Source organism: Trachemys scripta, chromosome 9, assembly GCF_013100865.1.
Source record: "Trachemys scripta elegans isolate TJP31775 chromosome 9, CAS_Tse_1.0, whole genome shotgun sequence".
Classification (NCBI taxonomy): domain Eukaryota; kingdom Metazoa; phylum Chordata; order Testudines; family Emydidae; genus Trachemys; species Trachemys scripta.
In genome coordinates, this window is record NC_048306.1 from 71284794 (window position 1) to 71309019 (window position 24226).

Genomic DNA, 24226 nt, shown 5'->3' on the forward strand with positions numbered 1-24226 from the left:
CAAGACATTTGGCGGAGCCACCAAATGCAAATTTTGGAACATAAGGGAAAATAGAACATATTGGGGTGGGAGGAGGGGAAAGGAAGTAGTAAACAAATGGCCAATTTCATGTATTGTATGAGAGAGGCAAAGTGAGGAAGTGCACTCAGTCCAAAACATATTCTTTGTTCTTGATCAGTTTAATACTTTGTGATGTACTACAGGTGCAAACAGTTAAAGACATTATTGAACATCAGTGTGCTACATGCAGTACCAGTCATACAGAGAAGACTGCCCCTTGCCTCAAGGAACTTGCAGCCTTAAGTGAGACAATACAACAGATACCCAATGTGGCTGGATAACCAGAAGATTCCTTAATCAAAACAAAAACTAAAACAAAAACAAACCTGTGTGGCATTTTTTATTAAGCTTTACCAAACCAATTAATACTTTTAAGCCTCACAAAAATGTTCCTCGAGCAGCAGGCTATTTTTCCTCTATTGTTTGTAATTGTTCAAGGTTGATAAAAGTATTTCCCTTAATTTAAGCTTCTTTCATTTGAGAAGCCCCCTTTTATTTTTGTATTTCCAAACAATTCATCAACTTCCACCCCATCAGCTGGGAGTGATATAATCCAAGAATGTTAACTGTTGCCAATCAGCATTTGGTATGTAGGTCCTACAAACTAAGTATTTTTCCATCAAAGCAAGTTGCTCGGTGATCAAAAAGCAGACTTATAGGCTACCTACAAAAGAGATGCTTTAACAGTCTTGAGACCTAATATATACAAGTCCCTTTAAAAAGCATAAACCCAAAACTTTGGAGAGAGATTCTTCCCTGCTCCCTCTGCCCAGCTTACCATATGGTGTGTGTCTTAGTCCAAATTCCAGCTCTTCCCAAAGGGTTGCTTTCATCATCTGTGGATTCCCTCTCCTCTTCAGCTTGTAAACTGAACTGTCTAACTGCTTGATACACAGTCATATTATATGGCAGCAAGTGATCTCCAATGTAAAACTGCAGTCTGTGCCTCACATTCCCTGAATTTAAGAACTGAGCAGCCTCAATAAAAACAAAGTAAATACAGGTTAAGAAGCAGATTCATTAGTCTCACCATACAACTCTATACAGAGAATAGCAACTTACCAAAGATTCATCTATTTCTTCATCTGATCCATCATCATCACTGTCCTCATCATCTTCTCTGACTCTTCCATATCCTACCAAGACAAATTGCCTGTCCTTATTTGCACTTCAGAATAAAGTAATGTAAATGATTATTCATAACATGTAAATATTAATCCCATATCATTTTGTTTTCAGAGACTCATCAATTCAAAAATATCAGCTACACATTAAAACAGAATTAACATTTAGGAGAGGCAAGTCTCATGTTTGATCTTAGCACCAACATTGGAAGGTATACACCATAGATATAGATATAGATATAGGAGGAAAGCATCAGCCTAAAGGATGATGAGAGGCTGTAGCACCATACACTACATGCAATGCAAGGTTTGGTACGGATAAAACAAAATCTTGCTTCTAGGGAGAGAAAACAGACAGCTACAAAGTGAGTAAACCTACCCAGACAGCTGAACAAATTTATCATCTTCTCTCTTTAATACTGCCCCGACATTTACTTTTATAGTGCTCAGATAAGAGATTTATGCAGACTTATCTGTTTTGGTTATTTCTAAATCTATTAAGCACTAGCAGGCTGCTCAGCACTGTACAAGATATCAAGATATAAATACCTCTAACTACAAGGTATCTTTCAATGGCTTGCACCAAAGCCAGGGGATCTATCTTCACGGGTCCACCCTTCCACTGTTTCACGTTAGCACAATCTGGATGTCTTTGCAACTGGCATTTTAATTGATGCGTGTTGAAAAATTTTAAAGCTTGGGATCCTCTGTTGAGAGAAAAACTCAAGATAATTTGTGAAAAAAGTTGCTACAATTATTCCATTTTCTTTGTTCATTTGTATAATCAATACATTACATACACACAAGGTTCAGTTACAAATAATAGAAACTTTCAAATGTTCATACTCAAATTGACTCATTCTAGAAATGAGACTAAGAAATTGTAAGCTGTCAAGGCTGAGGCCAATATTTTAAAACTCTGATGCTTAAAGCTAAGCACCAGAAGTCAAATTAAGAACTCCAATAAAATTATCTGATTTTCAGTGGGGGCTGCATATGCTAAAAGGAGAGGATAAGGCCATTTAGATGCCTGAATCGAATGCGGCTTTTGGCACACAACATTCAGCATTTACATTTGAAGAGTTAGTCAGAAGTGGTTTCACCTTATTCAATTTTGAGTCTCATTTAATATGGAAGTATTTTCCACCCTTTTTTGCTGTTTCTTGTTTTGTACTGCACATTTCCCATATCAATTCACTTTATCCTTAATCAGTTTTGCCTTTACCTTGATTAAAAAACAACAAACAAAACAAAAAAAACACACCCACTCGTTTGCATCTTTTTCAGTATCTGCTTAGTTTCTATACATGCTCCATCTTCTGTTTCTCTGCTCATTGCTGTACCATATACTCTCCATTTATCTAATTTGCAGTTCACTTCTTTCCAGATGATGCAGTGTGAAACGCTAAGCCTTCTAGTGCTGCTCCTGACCTCCATGTACTAGTGGAGGAACGGAAACTACCAGAAGTTTCAAACTTTTTGGTGCAGGTCTGGTCTACCAGGTACTTTGTAATCTAGCAATGACAATTCTCTGCTAGACTTAACTTTCTAAGAAGATCCTACAAATATCTGAATCAGAAATTGATAAAATTTGTATTTGCTCCACTGATTAGTCAAATTGCATTAGCTGAGAAATTTAATAAGAAAATTAAACATGCACCATTTACAATGCAAAATTCACTCCGCAATTCATAGGAAATTGCAGATTAAATTTATCACAGTATGGTTTGGGGAAAAAGGTATGCAGCATGTTGAATATTACAAACAAATCTAATGAAATACTTTGATTTGAGAGTAAACAGGACTTAGGAGCTCTAATCACGGACCAGGACTCCACTGTGCTAGGCACTGTATGAACAGAACAAAAGAAGATGGTCCCTGCCCCAAAGAGAAAGTATCTTGGGATCTCAGATTTTGCTTTAAAATTTAATTAAACGCCACATATTTCCTCCTACTCTCAAGAAAGATATCCAAAGCAAAGAAGATATCATCCACTTGAAAAGTGTAATTCCCATCAGCAGTTAATCTTGTCCTTAGCAAAAAAGCATATTACAACAACCTAAGGAGTTCCTAACACTTAAGCCTGGACCAAAAGCAGCTGAAATACTTTCAAAGAGTTCCACACCCACACCAGTAAAAAGTCTCCCCCCAAATCTTTTCATCTCTGCACACCTATGCCACAGTCTTTAACAGCATAAACCATATCACTGACACACGTTTAACACATGTTGTATGACAATGGGAAGCAAAGTCATTAATGGTAGTTTAAAAAAAAGAGAATAATAAAAGGCATTGATTAGGATGTAATAAATAAAAGATGTGTAATTCTCATTTTCTAAGATACTAAACTTCCCAGATTATTGCTAATTACTCCCACCAAATTACCTTTAAGGTTCTTATGCTAGATTATAAATTAGATCTATGACAGCCAATGAATGTTTGATGATCTTGCATTAGTAGCTATATTCAAGTACAGAACTGAATTGAATATAGTCAAAAACCTTAAGGCTTAGACTCTGACTCACACAGAAATTTTAAAGTTTACAGTACATTAATAATCTGCCTCAAACCAAGTTTAGAAGACAGACCTGTACATACAATACCAACTTCTCCATACATGTGTTTTTAAAATAGTTTCATTGGGAGCAACTGTCACTCAACTGCATAATTATCCAAGAATATTAAATCTTCTTTTAGATTATGCAATACAAACATTAGCATTGTAATACAAACATCACAAGATTCTCATTTCACTTTGGAAGAGTTAAAGTTATTTAGCTTATAGTAACAGGGATCACACATCTCAATGAACCGGCAATGTGGGTATACATGTGCTCCATGTGCCCTAAACTGGAGAATTTTGAAAACAATGTCCATTGGTCCACACTTGCGCCCTGCCTCACCTCATGCCTTTGGCTGAGGAGAAAAAGGGAGGGGCGGACCAACCGCCTCGCCAGTTCCTTCTCTTTCGAGAATCAGAGGAGAGCCAAAGCATAGGGGAAAGGATAGCTGGTGGTAGAATACACATCGGGAGCAAGTCTGAGAGAATGTCCAGTTACTATAAAGTAACTTTCTCTTCATGTGCTGGCTCCCATGTGTATTCCACTGTGGGTGACTGAAGCAGTACTCAAACAAGGAGGAGGGTGTGAGGTCTTAGGTGGCAGAGCCAAACAAAGGACTGCTGTTCCAAAAGATGTATAAGCAAAGGAATCCTGTGCCTGTCTAGCAAATGTAGCTGTCTCAAATACCAAATAGAAGCACCTCTTGAAGCCATGCCATAGATGTTGCTTGCGCTCTTGTGGAAAACTCTTACCCCGTAAGGAAGGGGATGATTAGACAGCTGATAGAGCAAAATACAGCCTGAGATTCATTTCGAGACTATAACCTGACCCTGGACCCTTTCTGCTGAGGCAGTAATTTTTTTTTTTTTATTTTCTGCAGGTAAAGGTTAAGGCAGGTCTAACATCGAGGGAATGGAGCCTCCTTTCTTTGGAGGATGCGTGAGGTTTGGAAAGAACACAGGTAAGTGGATAGACTGAGTAAGGTGAAAGACTACTCTGGGGGTGAATTTAGGATGTGAATGTAGTGAAACAACACACAAGGACAATCCATGATCAATGCCCCAAACTCACCAGTCCTCCTGGCTGAGCTGATTGCTACCAGGAATGCAACCTTTATGGAGGAGAAGATAGACATGGAGCAAGAAGCTAATGATTCAAAAGGAGGTTTGGTGAGTACTTAAGAGAACAAGGTTCAAATCCAGAGGTGAAAGTAAGCCAGTACGGTCTGGTTCGGCGTATTGGCAAGAGCCAGTAAGCCATGCCGGACTGGACCGGCTTCCCTGGCTGTGATTTAAAGGGCCCAGGGCTCCAGCCGCTGTGGGGAGCCTTGGGCCCTTTAAAGCGCCGCCGGAGCTCCAGCAGCCAGGCTCAGGTGGGGATTTAAAGGGCCCGGAGCTCCGCGGTGGCCGGAGCCCTGGGCCCTTTAATTCGCCCCTGAACACCGGGACTGCCAGCCGCCTCTGCAGCTGGTAGCTCCGGGGTGATTTAAAGGCCCTGGAGCTCCCAGCCAGAGCTGGCGCCCCAGGGCCTTTAAATATTGAAAGGCCCCGCCTCTTCCGGTTGAGGCCACGCTCCCCACTCAGGACTCTGGCGTACCGGTAAGTCCTTTAAGTTACTTTCACTCTTGTTCAGTCCCATTGAGGAGTAGGCTCTTTTTATAGGCAGAAAAGTACTGATTAAGCCTTTCCATAACCTCCTAGACAGAGGGTTAGGGTGCCTAATGTTGCTGTTCCCAAGTCAGGGGACCAGTAAATGTAGAAATAACGATTGTTGCCGAAGCCGACATGCATAGGATATTAGGGAACCAAAACAGTGTGGGCCAGTTTGGGGCAATGAGAGTAACTCATGACCTGTCCTGCAGAATCTTGCGCAAAACTCGAAGCAGGTGTTGTAGTGGAGACAAGGCAAAGGTCAGATGATCTGACCATGGAAGGAGTAAGATTGTCAACCTCTGAGTGTCGACCTAGGGCTCTCGTGGAACAGTATATGTCAGGGAGACAAACAGGTCCATGGTGGGGGCTCCTCAGGGATCAAAAATATTGTTTACCCCAGAGTCATGAAGCTCCCACTCGTGATTGACCGCAAGTTTTCTAGTGCATTCTGGTTTCCTCGGAGGTAGACTGCTGACAAGATAATCCGACTGACAATATACCAGTTTCACAGACTGATTGCTTCTGTGTACAGGGGTGCAGAGCTCACGCCTCCATTTTTGTTACTATAAGAGACTTTTGAAGTTATCGGACATTGTGAGGGCATGGTGATCTTAAACAGAAGAAAGATTCCAACTGCTTGTAGCTGTAGAACATTGACATGCATCCTGAATTCAAGATGTCCAGGTACCTTGTGCTGTACTGTTGCCCATGGGAGCTCCCCAACCCAATAGGGATGGGCCTGTAATGATCATTCTGTCTGGTGCAGAGGTGAGGAAGGAAACGCAGATGCAAACCTGATGGGGATTCTTCCACCATGACAGGGACTATACCCCTTTGATAGGAACAGCACACTACGGTGCTAATGGACTGTCAGTTTGGCAGGTACACAATTTCAAGCCACACAACAAAGACAGTCTTGCAAAAGATGATGTAAGTGCACAAGGCCATATGGCCTAGAAGAGAGGTTTTAATAGGCACTCTGGTGTTGGTTATGAAGTGATCTGCGGTGATGTTCACAGCCTGAATCCTATTTCTCTGCAAGTCAGTCCTTGCAGTGATGGAATTTAAGGGCATCCCGATCAAGTCCAAAGTGCGTGCAGGGGTGACAATGGAATTTTTGGTGTTTATGCTCACACCCAGGGAGGAGAAGAGTTGTAGCATTGTCCAAGTAGATGCCTGGGGCTCTTGGCATGATCTGGCAACAAGGAGCTAATTGTTGAGGTAAGGGAAGACAAACTATGATATCTAATATAGGCTTCTATGACAGAGAACATCTTGGGAAACTCACCAGCCTGGGAGTGGTAGCAATAAGGAAAGGGCAACTCTCTACTAAAAGTGGTCATAACCATCTATCTATCTATCTAGGAAAGCATCAGTGAGTGGGATAGATGTCCTTGTGAAAATAGGAGTCACTCATGTTGAGAGCTGTAAGCCACATCTTTTTCCAGAGATAGAATTATAGATGCTAACGTGACCTTGTGAAACTTGAGTTTGCCAATAAAGCAGTTAAAATGGCAGAGGTCAAGAATAACCGGTCTGCAATTGCCTCTTTTTGGTAATTAGGAAATATGCCGAGTAAAAACTACTCCTTTAACTAAAGAGGAACCCATTCTATCACTCCTCACTGTAAGCGTTTCCACTTCTTGTCTGAGAATGTTCTCATGAGAGGGGGTGGGAAAGAGGATTCTGGAGGGGGTAGGGGCACAAACTAGTGGATAGCTGGAATAGAGGATGCTGAGCACCCATTTGTCTGCTGTTATTGCACTCCAGGTGTGCAGAGTGCTAGACAACCCCCAAAAGGCATATGGAAATTGGGAAGTGTTGCATTCAGTTGTTTGCAGCTCCTGAACTCCAGTCAAACAATGTTTAGCTGAGGGTTAGGATTGGCATGAGGAATCCACTGCAGCTCTCTGACTCTTATGGTTCATAAGGTCTCTGATGGAAGAACTGCTCAGCCATTGGTCTAGGCTTGTTGCCAGTGGAATTTTCTCTTTGTGGCAGGTGTATTTATCTCCAAAGAGCAGATGGTGCGCTTGGAGTCCTTTAAAGTGTGTAAGGACGCATCTGTCTTCTGATTAAACAGGTTCTCAACGATGTTCTGGACCCTCCCTGGGAAACTCCAAAACATGGAGCCATGACAAATGATAGTGGCAGTAACCATTGCCCTGGAAGATATATCAGCCACATCTACTGCTGATTGGAGAGCAATCCTGGCACCATTTTGTCTTCCTCTATGAGAGCCCGGAAATTAGCTCTGTCCTGCTGTGGAATACTATCAATAAAGTCATTGAATTTCAAATAGTTCAGGAAGTCTCACTTCTCTGAACTATTTCAGAGGCTAGAAGAAAAGACCTTCCTTCCCAATAAGTTGAGATGCTTGCCCTCCTGATCAGTAGGGGTACTACAGGGGTGCTGCTGCCTAGATCTCTGTGGCAGCTTGCACCACTAAAGAATTAGGAGCAGGGTGAGAACACAAATTTCACTCTCTTGGCTAGGACATAGTACTGTTTCTCTCCCCTCTTAGTGGTAGGGGTGTAAGTAGCTGGGGTATGCCAGACCACTCTAGCTGGGTTCAGGATGACTTTGTTAATCAGGAGTGCTACTCTAGTAGAGTCAGAGGACTGAAGGATGACCCAGCACTTGTGTTGAGGATTCTGAACCTCAAGAGGAATATGCAGCTGCCCTGCTATTCTGCAAGAGTGTTCCTGGCACTATTTACAGTCACCGGGGGGGGGGGGAGGAGGGAGAAAAGAGGCACGGGGAGAGAAGAGAAAAACAAGATGGAGACATCAAGTCATCACTTCATCTGGCAATGAAAACAGCAATCTCATCAGATCCAGTGGAACTGCCACTTACTCCTCCTCCTCCAAAGGGTCCAGAAGCAGCTCCAGTTGTCCCCTCAAAGTGAAGGGGACGGGCGACTCCCTAGAAGACCGGATAAACTCTGCAGGATGGTATTGGTCCCATGGCCCTCATTATGGCCAATAGGGTGGACTGAATGGGGGTTGTGGTGGTCCCCACGGCACTGGATACCAACAGTTCCAAGTTTCAGAGTAGCAGCCGTGTTAGTCTGTATCCGCAAAAAGAACAGGAGTACTTGTGGCACCTTAGAGACTAACAAATTTATTAGAGCATAAGCTTTCGTGGACTACAGCCCACTTCTTCGGATGCATATAGAGTGAAACATATATTGAGGAGATATATATAGACACATACAGAGAGCATGAACAGGTGGGAGTTGTCTTACCAACTCTGAGAGGCCAATTAAGTAAGAGAAAAAGAACTTTTGACGTGATAATCAAGCTAGCCCAGTACAGACAGTTTGATAAGAAGTGTGAGAATACTTAGAAGGGGAGATAGATTCAATGTTTGTAATGGCTCAGCCATTCCCAGTCCTTATTCAATCCTGAGTTGATTGTATCTAGTTTGCATATCAATTCCAGCTCAGCAGTCTCTCGCTGGAGTCTGGTTTTGAAGTTTTTCTGTTGTAAAATAGCCACCCACAGGTCTGTCATAGAATGACCAGACAGGTTAAAGTGTTCTCCTACTGGTTTTTGAGTATTTTGATTCCTGATGTCAGATTTGTGTCCATTAATTCTTTTGCGGAGAGACTGTCCGGTTTGGCCAATGTACATGGCAGAGGGGCATTGCTGGCACATGACATCACATTGGTAGATGTGCAGGTGAACGAGCCCCTGATGGTATGGCTGATGTGATTAGGTCCTATGATGATGTCACTTGAATAGATATGTGGACAGAGTTGGCATCGGGCTTTGTTACAAGGATAGGTTCCTGGGTCAGTGTTTTTGTTCAGTGATGTGTGGTTGCTGGTGAGTATTTGCTTTAGGTTGGGGGGCTGTCTGTAAGAAAGGACAGGTCTGTCTCCCAAGATCTGTGAGAGTAAAGGATCATCTTTCAGGATAGATTGTAGATCTCTGATGATGCGCTGGAGAGGTTTTAGTTGGGGGCTGAAGGTGACAGCTAGTGATGTTCTGTTATTTTCTTTGTTGGGCCTGTCTTGTAGGACGTGACTTCTAGGTACTCGTCTGGCTCTGTCAATCTGTTTTTTCACTTCAGCAGGTGGGTATTGTAGTTTTAAGAATGCTTGATAGAGACAAGCATCTACAAGATCTCTATCTGAGGGATTGGAGCAAATGCGGTTATATCTTAGAGCTTGGCTGTAGACAATGGATCGTGTGGTGTGTCCTGGATGGAAGCTGGAGGCATGTAGGTAAGTGTAGCGGTCAATAGGTTTCCGGTATAGGGTGGTATTTATGTGACCATCGCTTATTAGCACAATAGTGTCCAGGAAATGGACCGCTTGTGTGGATTGATCTAGGCTGAGGTTGATGGTGGGATGGAAATTATTGAAATCATGGTAGAATTCCTCAAGGGCTTCTTTTCCATGGGTCCAAATGATGAAGATGTCATCAATGTAGCACAAGTAGAGTAGGGGCATTAGGGGACGAGAGCTAAGGAAGCGTTGTTCTAAGTCAGCCATAAAAATGTTGGCATACTGTGGGGCCATGCGGGTACCCATAGCAGTGCCGCTGACTTGAAGGTATATATTGTCCCCAAATGTGAAATAGTTGTGGGTGAGGACAAAGTCACAAAGTTCAGCCACCAGGTTAGCTGTGACATTATCAGGGATGCTGTTCCTGGTAGCCTGTAGTCCATTTTTGTGTGGAATATTGGTGTAGAGGGCTTCTACGTCCATAGAGCTAGGATGGTGTTTTCTGGAAGATCACCGATGGATTGTAGTTTCCTCAGGAAGTCAGTGGTGTCTTGAAGATAGCTGGGAGTGCTGGTAGCGTAGGGTCTGAGGAGAGAGTCCACATAACCACACAAGCCTGATGTTAGGGTGCCAATGCCTGAGATAAAGGGACGTCCAGGATTTCCAGGTTTATGGATCTTGGGTAGCAAATAGAATACCCCTGGTCGGGTTCTAGGCATGTGTCTGTACAGATTTGTTCCTGTGCTTTGTCAGGAAGTTTTTTTAGCAGATGGTGTAGTTTCTTTAGGTAATCCTCAGTGAGATCAGAGGATAATGGCCTGTAGAATGTGGTGTTAGAGAGCTGTCTAGCAGCCTCTTGGTCATATTCCAATTTATTCACGATGACGACAGCACCTCCTTTGTCAGCCTTTTTGATTATGATGTCAGGGTTGTTTCTGAGGCTGTAGATAGCGTTGTGCTCAGCATGGCTGAGGTTATGGGGCAAGTAATGTTGCTTTTCCACAATTTCAGCCTTTGCACGTTGACGGAAGCAATCTATGTAGAAATCCAGTCTGTTGTTTCGACTGTCCGGAGGAGTCCATGCAGAATCCTTTTTATTGTAGTGCTGGTAGGGGGGATTCTGTGGGTTAGTATGCTGTTCAGAGGTATGTTGGAAATATTCTTTGAGTCGGGGACGTCGAAAGTAGGATTCTAGGTCACCGCAGAACTGTATCATGTTCGTGGGTCTGGACGGACAAAAGGAGAGGCCCCGAGATAGGACAGACTCTTCTGCTGGGCTAAGAGTATACCTGGAAAGATTAACAATATTGCTGGGTGGGTTAAGGGAACTACTATTGTGGCTGCTTGTGGCATGTAGCAGTTTAGATAGTTTAGTGTCCTTTTTCCTTTGTAGAGAGGCAAAGTTTGTCTTGTAAATGGCTTGTCTAGTTACAAGTTCCAACGGTTCCAAGGCAGATGATGAGGTGGAAGTTGGTTCCAAGCTGACCATGGTGTTACACACTTTACCAGTCTGCTTGGAGGAAAAAAAGCATAATGGTTCATCAGGCGGTTCAGAATCTCCCAATGAGGCGAAAACAGATTCTAGTTTCAATGACAGTATCACTGGAGGGAAATCATAGCCCAAAAGATGGAATGGGAGACATACTGCTTCCAAAGGCTGGCTCCCCTGTCATAACTTCTCTCAAAAGGGAAGGACCCAAAGGAGTGGGAGACTCCAGATCTGGAAGAGCTAAGACGTCCTCAGGGGGACTGTAGGTCTTGGCTTTTCCCCAGAATGAGAGTGATCCTGGCTGCCCAAACTACTGGAGCCACAATAGAGAGTATGTGTCACAACCACTGAAGACAAAGATGGAACCACGGGTGATCGATGCTCTCGGCTATCTGTCTGTCAGTGCCAGTGCATCCTGGGGTTTGTGCCAGGGAAGTGCTGGAGGCACCGGTACTGCCAGATTGTGAACTAGTGCTGATGGAGTCCTAGAGTTGTGGGCTCTCTTATCATATCTCCAAGACTTACGACATACTCAATTCTCTTGGGCTGAGCTAGTGCTTGGTTTTTGCAGGGCTGGATCAGATTTTTTCCACATGGATTTGGAAGAAGACTTAGACTTATGTTACGAGAACACGCCCTGCTCTCCTGACAAGACCCTGCTGAGGGATCTATGTGAGTAGATTCCTTCACTCCTGATTTGGACCTTGTGGCAGGAGGCACATGCCTTGCTGAGTCAGACTGATGTATGGGGACGGATCCCCCAACATGGGTCAGATTGTGGCCTCACAGCCTTTTACATTATGTGCTTCCTAAGGCAAAGCTCCTGTCCTTCCTGGGCACAGCTGGGGAACAAATGGCAAATACTGAGCCTTGATGTGACATGGGCTTCCCCAAAGCAGTACAAGCAGCATTGGTGGTAACTGCTGATTGAGAAGAACAACAACAGGCAGGAAGCACAAATTTTTAAGCCTGGACTCATGGGCATAGTTCAGTACCCAAACAGGGTACGGAAGGAGGGAGGGAGGGAAAGGTGTGCTCACCAGGTCAGGGAAATGGACTAACCTCATTCAAACACTAAAACAAAACAACAAAATCTTTAAAACTCTAGAATATAAAAACTATTTACAAATATCTAAGTATCTTTTTAAAGATAAGCTGAAGCTTGGGACACCGGAAGTTCTGCCCCAGACCATGCAGATGTGAGACGGAACTGGAGACACAGTGGGTCCATCCTGCCCCACCCTTTATCTCCTTGGTCGGAGGCATGGCGCACATGCAGACCACCGGACAGCGCTTTCAGAACTCTCCAGCTCCTGAGCACGTATACCCACGGTGGAATACTCATTGGGACCAGCACTTGAAGAAAAATATTGATTTCTCACTTAGCAGTAAATCCATTTTCCTCTGACTAAACTGAGAGACAATCTTCAGTTTAGGTTTAAGAGAATTAATCCACGAATATGCCAAGTTTTTATGCAGTAAAAGCAAGTTTGAAGAGTTTCAGTTTAAAAATTTGCAAATAAGTATTATGCACCTCCACCTATAATTTATATTTTAAAATAGTCTTCTTGAGATTCCAGGTTCAATGCTCACTCACTATGGTTATATTTACAACTGTTAGTTGAAGACAAATGCCAGTTGCATAATAATTGCTCCCTTTTTCTTTGAGAGAGGCCAAAGTTTTCTATTGCCTCTTGAAACTTTACCAACATTGGGACAAGTGCTAGAAACCAGCAACTTCCAGCAAAAAAGGGGTTACCTGAGCATTAATCCTTACCTGCTCCCTGTTCCGTTTCCACTTGGAAAATCATGCACTTTGACAGGAAACTGCTCCATCTGACTGAGACAGTTGTTCATTTTGTGAACTAATGCCAACAAGGGTGCATTTCCTACTGGCTCTAATCTTCCAAGAGATTCTTCTTCAGGAAGCTGAAGTTGAAGGCAACAGATTTTTTAGTTATATTTTCTATTGAACAGCTTTGTGAGCATTAATATCTTAATTTAGCCATATTGTTATGCAAAATAGTTTACTTTAGCTATTAATGCACCAGTGTTCTCTGAAGCTGCTAAGTGCAAAAACTGACAGCAATACTTATATATCACTAATTATTTGTTACTAGCAGGTTCTCTCTACTGCATTTCCAGAATAGCACATTGTCACTTAATTTTTAAAAAAGAAAAAAATTCACAACTTAAATGTGTTTAGATAATGGGCTTTACAAATTATTGCACAGACTGGTTCACATGGACAACTGCTTAAAAACAGAGGCTGTTCAGATTTTTGATTTGCCTTACTATAAACACTGATCATATGCTAAAGTATACAGAGTTTTCTACAGACATGCTCTTCCAAGTGTCCTTCATTTGATATTGAAGACTGGAATAAAATTGGTACATACTAGGTCTTAAAAAGATCTTATGCATTCTGAAACAATGTAACAATTAAGATTTTTTTTAAATGCAGTGTCTCTTGAAATTTCTACAATATTAAGATGACCTAATGGTCGACAAAGATAACCAAAACTGCCAAACAATTTGCTACACAGAATGACATCTTTACTTCTAAGTTTACTAGAACCCAGTAACAGCCTTACATATTTAAAATATTCACACTCCTTCCCACCCTTTTAAGCTATGGACATTAAGTTTAATGGAAGTTTCAGATCATTCTTACACATTTTCATCTTTCACTTGTGCTTTTCTTTGATGAGCCAAACCAATCACTTACATTACTCCCAAGAGAAATGAACAGAAACAGTCAATTGCTATTGCCTGAATGCCCCCCCTCTCCATTATGTGCATCTTATCCAGTGGCTCTCTTGGTCTCCCCAGAGGCAATTGACCATTCTAGAAAATGGTATCACCTGTTGTGTGGTACTTCCCCAGTAAGTACAGTCTGTATCAGAGAGGAACAACAGTAGCTCTGAACTTAAGCAGGCCACTTTTTTTTTTTTTTTTTTGAAGTTGTCATATTAGTAAAATGCCAATGAGGCACTCTCATGCTCTGAAGGTAGGGAGGTTGCTGGACTGCAAACCATCATAAGGAAGATATATATTGCTCACTACGTAAAAACACTAAAATGAAAAATACATTGAACTTACTGGAGAAGAAAAAAACACATGAAGGAACCTTTTTAATCTGACATCCCTGCTTACAGCATCTTTTTCACTTTTCGATGTCAAGTAAAGCAGCAGCTGTTTAACAAAACCACTATGCTGGATTTCGAACGAGGAGACATCAGACTCAGAGACTATGCTACGGATTTCTACAAGGCACTCAGCTCCACCATCCACCTGAAAAAAAGCATATTAGGGTAAGGTTCTGTACTTTAGTACCCCCAGGAGAACACCCACAATTAGTATTGCCAAAAACAGTGATTTTATTTACATTTTCCTGCTGCTGAAAGGAAGACCTATACAAAAGGGGAAATAATGATGGAAAATTGTGCAAAAGCACTGACAATTCTGTACTAAGTAAGTGAACTGAAAACACAGGAAAGTAATTTCTATAATTGAAATGAGAAATCTTAGATATTACTTCTAACAATATTTAGTAGCAAGATCACAGTTTGTCCCATTTAGAAAAAGGAGCCACTAATACAAAAAAGTTATACAAGGTGCTGTTGTGTGTTTCTCAAAATACAAAAGGAAAGATATTTAATGTTCTGCATTTCATAATGTTTTCCCCCACCATGCTGTGTAGGTCACTGTTTCCAGTTTAAGTGTGTGTGGATTTTAAATTAACTTGAAGCCTGTGCCATACAGTCCAACAAGAATCTCAACTCTAACAGCTGCCTTGCTTTTAAGGCGGTCACGGAGACAAATACAGCACAGGAGTTGTTTTGTTCTAAAACTAGAATCTAATTTCTGAGTGGATCCTAAATTTGGCCAAGATGAAGGAGTACTACTACCTCTTCAAGAAAATGCTATGCTTTCGCACTCATCTCTCTGAAGTCCTAATCATGCCACAGATTCTACTATGAAATTTTCAAAAAAATTGATCTGAGAGAAATTTAATAGTGCTTTACAGCCATTTAATTATAGGAATTTTAATAACTGAAAAAGTGCTACACCGCTACCTCGATATAATGCGACCCAATATAACAAATTCGGATATAACGCGATAAAGCAGTACTCCGGGGGGGGCGGGGCTGCGCACTCCAGTGGATCAAAGCAAGTTCAATACAACGCAGTTTCACTTATAACGCAGTAAGAATTTTTGGCTCACGAGGACAGCGTTATATCGAGGTAGAGGTGTATTTGAAAAATCATTAATGGGGAAAAATAAGAATTAGAAATGAAAGTTAAGTCACTTAAGAACTTATACAGAAGTAAGGTTTTTTGATACATTAAGTTTCTCAAATAGTACTGCTGCACTTTTATTTACATACTAAAACTCCTTTGTTACGAGGTGATGGCTCTTGGATAGCATAACTAGGATGATGTTTGAGACACTATCTAGAGAAACTAATAAGTACTTCCTTATGAGCATAGCAATTCTTTTCCCACTTAACCCTTTTCATTGCCTCCAAAAAACCCCTTCCAAATCAAGTTTCCATTTCTAACCTGAAGGTTGAGTTGTTCAGTTGCAGTGCAAAGTCTCTGTAATACATTTAGTGCAGGATTGCTTCCATCCATGTTTTCAGAGTTAAAATAACGCTCCACAAATTTATGGGCTTGTTCCTTAATCCAACCCTTAATTTTCTCTCTGCAAGAAAGTATATAAGAACAAGCTGATAAATGCATGCCACATTTAACATTTGCACACACACACACACACACACACACACACACACACACACACACACACACACACCAAAACAAGTGTAACAAGTTTTCAGATGATATGCAAGTAATGCTTGGGAGATGGGGAGCAACAATTCCCATGTATGTGATCTCTGACCACAATAAAGTGCTCCTTCTCACCAGGACAAACCTGTAGAAAGCTCTCCCATGGCTTCCATTTTCTCCATATCACAGTTCTTTCCCCCCCAGGTCTAAACTTTCCACTCACCAGGCACTCCTCTTTCCTACCTATTCTCTTTCAATTTCTACTCTACTTCCTTTCCCTCCCCTTCTCCTCTACTTATCAACTTTTCGCCCTCCCCCCCCCAACCTTATTTTCTTCCTCTCCCACACATGACTCCACTGCTTGCTCTCACCATTCACCCAAAGAGGCTAATTGCTGAAATTCAGGGCATTAAGTAACATTTTAAGTAGTTTGATTTAATTCTTACTGAACAGAGTTTTACTTCTTAGAACAGAATGTATTACGTTACCTGTTGTTGGATATGGTGTCCTTTGAGGCAGCCCTTGCAAGACCACTGACTCCTGCTGTGCGTGCTGGTTCAATGTTGTTGCTATTGGACTGTGTGCTTAATCTCCCCCAAGTTTTAGGATTCAAGCTTGCCAAGAAGGAAGATTTAGGAGACTGAGTAGTTGTGGGGCTTTTAGCTTGGGGGTGGGTGGGGAGTGAGGGGAGAGGAAGGGGAGAGAAAAGGAATAGGATAGAATTAAAATTAAAAAACACATTCAGAGATACCCAAGTTTCCAAGACTCCTCTGTTACACTGTCAGAAGTATTTAGTACACATTAAATATTTGAGATTGATTAGTGGGCACAACGTGTGTGTCTTTTCATTTATCTAATAGTCTTCATGGACTACTTTGCAGTCTATTCTAAAACTAATTTACCTTGATTGTCTACTTTGTCATCATCTCTTGGAGGTGAATACTTTGGCCTTCTGGGCCCACGTTTTGGCAGTCGTTTTCTCTTTAAAACATCACTTAGTCGGCTGTCAAAAGTTAAAAATAAGGAGCATATTACATCTACTTTTTACTTCATTGGAATGTTCTTTTTCAAAAAAAAAAAAAAAAACCAAAAACAAAAAAACATACCAAATCTCATTGTTACATAACAACCATGAAACATCTAACTGCTGATCTCTGGGCACCCACAGATGGCAGCATATGGGATCAATATTCCCAGTTTTTGAATGACTAAGAACTTAAACATTGCACTTCCAAGTCTATTTGGTGGCGTTACGACTTAAGACAACAGGCTGACTTATGTCACCTTTCCTATTTTAATGTGCCAATGTATTTAAACCTTTAATATTAAAAAATAAACAAAGTAATAAAATAGTCGATTGCCATCAGACATTTACAAGTTTTACTAAGTATTACAGCAAGTGCTTTCACAAGGATTCCCCTTTTTCTGTTTCTTTCCCTCCTAGCCACCTTCAAAAAGGCACCACACATGGCACCAACCATTCCTTTAGAGCTGGGCAACACTGCCCTCAAAATGGAACAGTAGCCCTCATGCTTTCAGCATCTTCTGGTCTCTTAAACTATGCAATACTAGGGTGTGTTGCATCTCTTTACAACAAGATTATCAGGTAGCTAATCACATTTAATACACTTAAAAGAAAATTGACAAATGACAACTTGAACATTATGAAATTTTACTTCCTTAATGCAATACACTAAATTGAAGTGCATTGTTGCTGCAGCAGCCAAAGTCAAACACTTTTTTCCAGGATTTTCAAAGTGTTGGTAAAATAATACAGGAAACTTGAGTAAATATTACTTTTGTCTATACACAGGTAATTGGAGATCTTGATTATCTAATCATGACAAACTGTGTGTTATGTGAACAAAAATAAATTTAAGATTAAAATCTTGATTGTGTTACTGATCAGTGTGATATTTACTTAACTACAGACTACAGCCATAAAGCAGTGTAGTGTTCTTGCCTTTGGCATTCATAAAATATTAATAGCTTTCAGCCTGATCTTTAATGATTCTGAGCAACACAACTGCCATTGCAGTCAGAGTTTTGGGTCATTGTTGACTCTCAGAATCAGGCCCTTCTTCAAACACACACAAATTGAACACTTACCCCTGTGGACTCAGATCCAGAGAGTCTTCCCGGCTGTGTTGTAAGCTAGGAGACCCCAAATCTGCAGTTGCATTACCGGCAGAGGTGGCTGTCCCAGTGCTTATTGTTGTAGTGGTACCCAGCGTTCCTGATCCATTAGTGCATGCTTTTGGTGGGCTCGTCAGCAAAGCCTCAGACTCTGCTAGATTTTTCACTTGGTGCATCACCCCTTTCCAAAGTTAAAAACAAAGTGTTTATGCTAATTTTTAGACATGCAACTCTTGCAAATATCGATACGTACCCCCTCCCCTAATTGTATTTAACAGTATTTTGAAAGTATCCCTTAAACTTCATAGAAAGTATATGGTTATTGTACTAGTCAGGATATCCAAAAAGAAAACCAGTGTCAAATTGTCATAGGAATGGCAGAGAATATCAGTAGATTGGCAGGAAATCCAGACTTTTAAAAAATATGATTACTTGGTATATGTCAATGTAATTTCAACAAGTATTCTTAAAGTCTAAAAATAAATCTGCTTGCTTCAAATGAGTCTGCTAAAACTAATCTGAAAAACTTTCAGAAAAACAAGCATTTAATGCCAAGAAAAGGTTGATTACCTTCTTCCCCAGTCATATGGCTAAGGAAAAATTTGCATGGATTTCCCCTTATATTATTTTTTATAGTAACCTCCATTTCTTGAACATGGTAGAGGTCTAATTTACACAGTTTAATAGCATAAGCTCTCAATTCATGTCTAAGAAACATACATTAGAATTTTGCTTATTACCTCAGATTAAGAGTAAATAACGAAAAAAAAAAGTACATTTACCTTCTCTTCTGAAGTAAACACTAAAAATGTCAGGTAATTTTTGCATTAAGATCTCTGCCATCTGAAGGGCTCCAACTACTATCTTAAGGTCTTGACTTGACAGCATGGAGGCAATATGACTAAAACAGAAAATGTCTGCTTTAAAAAGTTTGATTTCTCAAAGCTTTTTAAAATAAACCTTATTTATTAAGTTAGATCCTCTAAAAATATAGAGAGTAGCAAAGTCAAATGCAAATCCCTGTATCACATCTTTTATTTTTACATACAAATATTAAAAAAGCTGATGGCAAGGGTGGCGTAACTTACACCTTAACCGGCTATATCTCTATGCTTAGTCAGGCATGTGCACACATGCACGCATGTTGGCGGTGGTGGGAATTAGAAAAGATTCATCCCACAGGCAGGAAGTGGTCCCTGAAGAAGTTTAATTTCCATGAAGAGCTGTTAATTCAGTGCATTGCCTCCTCACATATTAGGCTGCTCTGGTCCCTAAATCCATTCCTAGGGTACCAAGTTGGGGCTGCTTTGTGCTAACACTAACTCAGCTTATACATCTTCTGCTATACGGGTCCTCTTTTATAGTCTGCACCATCAGAATACTAGAGTTAATCTGTCCCAAAATTTGTAGGTAAGTTGGCTCAATATTTTAGTTTTAGAAACTAAGGAAATGCTTGACATCACTATTTGACTATTCTAGTCAGTGTAACTAGCATCTATCCATAGTGATTCTTTGGTTAAGATGTTTAAAAAAATGCTTACAGTTGGGCTCCTAAAAGCATATTTAGACACCATTTGATTTTCAGAAGTGCTGAACACCTACAGGTCAATGTGAACAGCTTTGTTCTCATCTCAGTACTTTTGAGAAATAAGGTTAATGCCCAAGCGCTTTTTTAAAAAGGTTCGTTCACAAGCACAAAGAAACCCACCTCGAAACGGCATGATTTTTCAGTACATCCTTCAGAAGTTCAGCATCAGCAAAATAAATTATCCTAAGAATTGCTCTAAGGCACTTGTGTCTAACAGCAGGTCCAGCGGAAGAGCTGTACACTTCATAAAGAACACCAAACAATGTTTTAATAAAGGATTTAGCCAATTCTGGGTCCTCTTTCATTAGCTGTGCTCGAGCATCATCCTTCTTTAATTCTGAATGTCCACCTAGAAAAGAACACAGAGAGGACACCTGAGTCACTGTGCAGTTCACTTCACTTTCACTCTGGCATTTGCCTCTTTTTTAAAACTGAAGTGGCAAGTTTAATCTCTATTTAAATTCAAGACAAAAGAATAAAGTTGTTTTAACAGATACATGACACTTCTGGTGGATCTAACACATTTATAAGAAGGTATCCATCATAGTATTCTACTCTTGAAATATACAGTTGGGAGTTTATATCAATATTTCTTACAATAAGTTTTTGAAGTAAAGTGAAGCAAGTCTTCAGAATTTAGATGTTTAAAGAAAGTTTACTATCCTCATCTAAGACTACCCACACTAAGAAAATGGTATATACTTCAGAAAGCGGCAGGGGAGAATAATCTATTCCAACCTCAAGTTTGCCAACTTACACACAGCAGCTGATAAAAATCTCTGGAACTACTTCTAGTTCATGGAATTAATATTGTGATTTATTAAGACATTTTAGTCAATAATTCACCTCTGGCTTAAATGTAGCCTTGACTCAAGTAATCAAAATAAAGTTTGAAGTCCCAAATTCAAAAACATACAATTCTGATTAGCTGAGAAACAGATAGCACATTGAGCAATACAGTATAAATAAGAGACAGCCAGAGATGCAAGATAACTCAAAAGCAGTACTTACTGGTATTACTATTGGCCAACGGGTTAGGTTTTCTCTGAATGGCACGTGCTGTTCCAGTGTCTTCATTGATTTGCTGCATAGAATTGAAGTCAATAGTATAAACACGCCCCAGGGTAGACAGACTTATCTCATCCTCCCCAACCTGATGAGCTGCCTGAGAATGAACAAACACAAAATGAAGCAATTTAAAAATAGAAATACTGACAGGTAAGAGGTCATTTTATAAATAACCTTATGTCCCACAACGGATGGGAAACAAAACAGAATGCTATGTCCCATTTTACAGTGCACTGAATGATAGCTTGCTTAGAAATTCTGTCTGACAGATATATTAGCATGTTAGAAAACTTTCAGAAAACTGTCCTTGACGTAAAGGCACTTTTCCATTTAAAAATGAGAGTTTAATCATCCTACCTGGTCTTGCTCCATAAAGGAACTATGACTCCTATAAACAGTAGTTAGCAGTTGGGATGAGATACCTTTTGAGACTTTCCAATGATTTGATCATGTCCTTGTGCATTCTGGGTAAAATTTGTATCCTACCTCAGGATTCATATCCCAAGACAAATGAAAGTTAAGAGCTTGGATGCCTCACTTCAAAATCCTAAAAGGCACGGTCTGCACCACCCTTGGTTACTAAATAGCTCTCAGTACAAAGGGTCTCAGTTGAGGCCTTTAGGTCCTGCTGAAGTGAAAATTCAGAGTACTCTGACTGTTCTGTGAACAGCAAGATTAAGAGATATTCCCAGAGTGAGAGCTCTTAAAATCAGAGGTGCAAAAGTGCAAGGTTCTGATAAACGCATTATACAAGTAGCTGACTAGATGTTTAATAATTCACCCAGTTTTGAAGGAATACAGAAATACTGCATAATCAAGCATTTAGTTTCACATTTCAAGTATGAAGCTGTGATAAGGTTAGCACTTATATTAGCCAGTGTACAGTTTTACAACGACGGAGAAGCGAAGCAGCATTCAAACCCGTACACCAACGGCTATACTTAAAACGTATGCTTGAAATACTACCTCAATTATCCGGCTATCAATCCTGTTGTAGGGATGCCAGAGACCCCGGTCATCTCGCCACTGCCAAATTGCCCCATCTGTGTTTTGTGCATTTCCTTTCTTTAGCATAGTATCAACAGCAAAGATTCCTTCTTTAGGCAGGCAAGGCATCAGTTCACTGAAAAGAACATCAGATCAACTTTTGGTAACACTAATTCTTTTATGTACCAGCATTAGTAGTTTGAAAACTATTAGCATTCATTTCAGTAATCATGAAATTAGTATGTCAACCAAACTTAAAACATAAGATTGTGTAGAAGACTTACCATATAAGAGAAGTAAGCTCATAAAGTTCTTGAGGGCTTCGTGGAACAAGATCAATTTGTTCTTGACAACTCCCATTTGAAGCTCCACAAAGGAGGAAGTGAAGTGTTTCTGCAATATCTTTAAAATAAATTGTTTTATAGTACAGTATTGTCCCGGGGTCAGAGGATAGTACCCTGATGTGATAGACACTGTACAGAATAGACAGTCCCCGCCCTAAAGAGCTTACAGTCCAAATAGAAGACAAAGGGTAGGGAAAGGGATAGAACATAAAGTGATGGTTCGCAAGTGCCTTTAAATTTTTTTTTTTTTTTTTTTTTTTTTTTTTTTTTACAGGGGGTTTAGTTAAACAGAAAGAATGTAAGAGAGGGAAGACTGATAAGGAGGAGATGGGGATAGGGATAGAGAAGGCAGGAGGGGAGCATGCAGAGTACTGAGGCTGAGGTTAGAAAGGGGAGGGGGAAGTTGGAATAAAAGCCAATCAGCACAGGGGGGAAAGAATGTTCTAAGCCAGAACTGCAGACAACAGCACAATGACACTGATGTTCTTTCACAGTATTTCTTAAGAACAGTGCTTATTTAATGCAAACTTTCCCACCCAATAAACGTAGTTGGAACAATTACTTGTAGTAACATTGTGATGGAATTAGTTTAAGTAACTAGTATTGACTCAAAACTAGTTTAAACCTCCAGTGACAGTTGAAAGTTGAAGATAAAAAGAATTAAATTCTTTTATTTAATTACACTGCGAACCAAACTTTGTATCCCAGTCAAAATATTGTGTCACTATTGCTTTTTCCTTATTCCACATATTTCTATAGGCAAGTGTGGTATATTATAGATTATGGAGTGTTTAATAAAGTCAGTAACATTTATGGACATTATGCTTCCCATTCTAATCAAAGTACCATGCCTAACTAACTAACTAACTAACAAGTACAGGAAGAACACATGCACTTACTTTGCTTCATAAGTTGAACTGCTAGCGTAGGACAATTGGAGCACATTAAGGAAAACATGCGCACCACCATGATGAACATTCCTGAGCTCAGGATGGGAGGAGTCACTACCAAGAGTTGCTGAATATTTGTGAGCAAATCCTTAGAGGCAACCTGCTGAAGCAAATTCTTAAAGGGGGGGGGGGGGGGAGAAGGGGAAAAGGAAAAAAGAGAATTTAGAAAATTCTATTCTGATTAAAAACATTTTTAAAAAAAAGCACAAAAGAGAAACTACTTACCTCCTCATGTTGGAAATTGTCCACTAGCCGTGCAAAACAGAGACAAGTGCTTTCTACTGACTTTTTGTCCTATTAAAAAACAAAAAAACAAAAAACACACAAAAAACATATTGAAAGATATTCTAGAGCTTGTATTAGATACAATTCTGCATGAAGTCCCCTTCCTCCAGGAAAACCCATCACTGAAACCCTACTTGTAGTAGCTTCCAATCTAGAAGTGATAAACTAACCCTCAAATTCTTTATGCCAAGAACACCTTCCCCGAACAGATTTCTTGGTATGGCTCACCCTGTAAGTCTATTAATTGAACCCAAGAATGTTACTCCATTTTAGATTGCAAAATACGAGATTAATATATTCACACAATTTCTCAAAAGTGGACAACCTAGAACAGCCTTAATGCTAAAGTTTAAAAATTTAAACAAGGATATACAGATACCACAAAAGACTGAAGTCTCACAGCGTGAGGTCAATCCTGCTTCCCAGGAGAAAAAAAAAGTCACTTCTCCCAAAATCTTTAACCGTTTTCTAGTCTTTCTGTAATTTTGCTTCAAAGTTGCTCCTACATATAGCTTCTCCAATCGCCTTCTGCCAAATTGCTGAAATTATGCCAAATCAAACTTTTGTTTTTTGTGTGAGTAGTCATGTTTGCTCACTCACCTACATGCAACTCATCCCCAGTTTTTCTACCTTAAAAAATAACCTGGTGTATACTTACAGCATATACAAAATTAGTAATTTTAATTTAACATTATTATGCACATTAGGACATAAGTTATTGGTTTTGCCAATTATAGATGCCTCTTGCCAATACATACATTATTCCATTACCCCAATAAAGTTTTAGTACTGAGTATATTCACACATCATACACACTTATAACCCTCAACGCTATAAAACTTAGTGTCACCTTAAAAAAAAAAAAAAAGTCTTAACTCACACTGATCCGCCTCATTAAAGTAATCAGTAGAAGTACCATGCTGCCAAACCTAGAGATATCATGGTCAGAGCAACTGA

The 24226-nt window shown here is 40.3% G+C and overlaps 1 protein-coding gene across 5 annotated transcripts in view; it reads right to left on the reverse strand.

Moving 5' to 3' along the window:
• Nucleotides 1-24226, reverse strand: part of TRIP12 (thyroid hormone receptor interactor 12) — a 170013-nt gene that overhangs the window by 40938 nt on the left and 104849 nt on the right. For 3 of the 5 annotated variants that reach the window (XM_034780786.1, XM_034780788.1, XM_034780785.1), the window contains 16 exons: nucleotides 23210-23278; nucleotides 22934-23099; nucleotides 21975-22092; nucleotides 21670-21826; nucleotides 20647-20800; nucleotides 19756-19984; nucleotides 18830-18948; nucleotides 18021-18228; nucleotides 16814-16914; nucleotides 16400-16574; nucleotides 15687-15828; nucleotides 14223-14414; nucleotides 12898-13049; nucleotides 1734-1906; nucleotides 1123-1196; nucleotides 839-1038 (listed from right to left, as the gene is read on the reverse strand). In XM_034780786.1, the coding sequence (XP_034636677.1) occupies nucleotides 839-1038; nucleotides 1123-1196; nucleotides 1734-1906; nucleotides 12898-13049; nucleotides 14223-14414; nucleotides 15687-15828; nucleotides 16400-16574; nucleotides 16814-16914; nucleotides 18021-18228; nucleotides 18830-18948; nucleotides 19756-19984; nucleotides 20647-20800; nucleotides 21670-21826; nucleotides 21975-22092; nucleotides 22934-23099; nucleotides 23210-23278 (2429 nt within the window). The remainder of the gene's footprint in view (nucleotides 1-838; nucleotides 1039-1122; nucleotides 1197-1733; nucleotides 1907-12897; nucleotides 13050-14222; nucleotides 14415-15686; nucleotides 15829-16399; nucleotides 16575-16813; nucleotides 16915-18020; nucleotides 18229-18829; nucleotides 18949-19755; nucleotides 19985-20646; nucleotides 20801-21669; nucleotides 21827-21974; nucleotides 22093-22933; nucleotides 23100-23209; nucleotides 23279-24226) is intronic. The other 2 variants (XM_034780789.1, XM_034780787.1) reach the window with 1 other exon arrangement.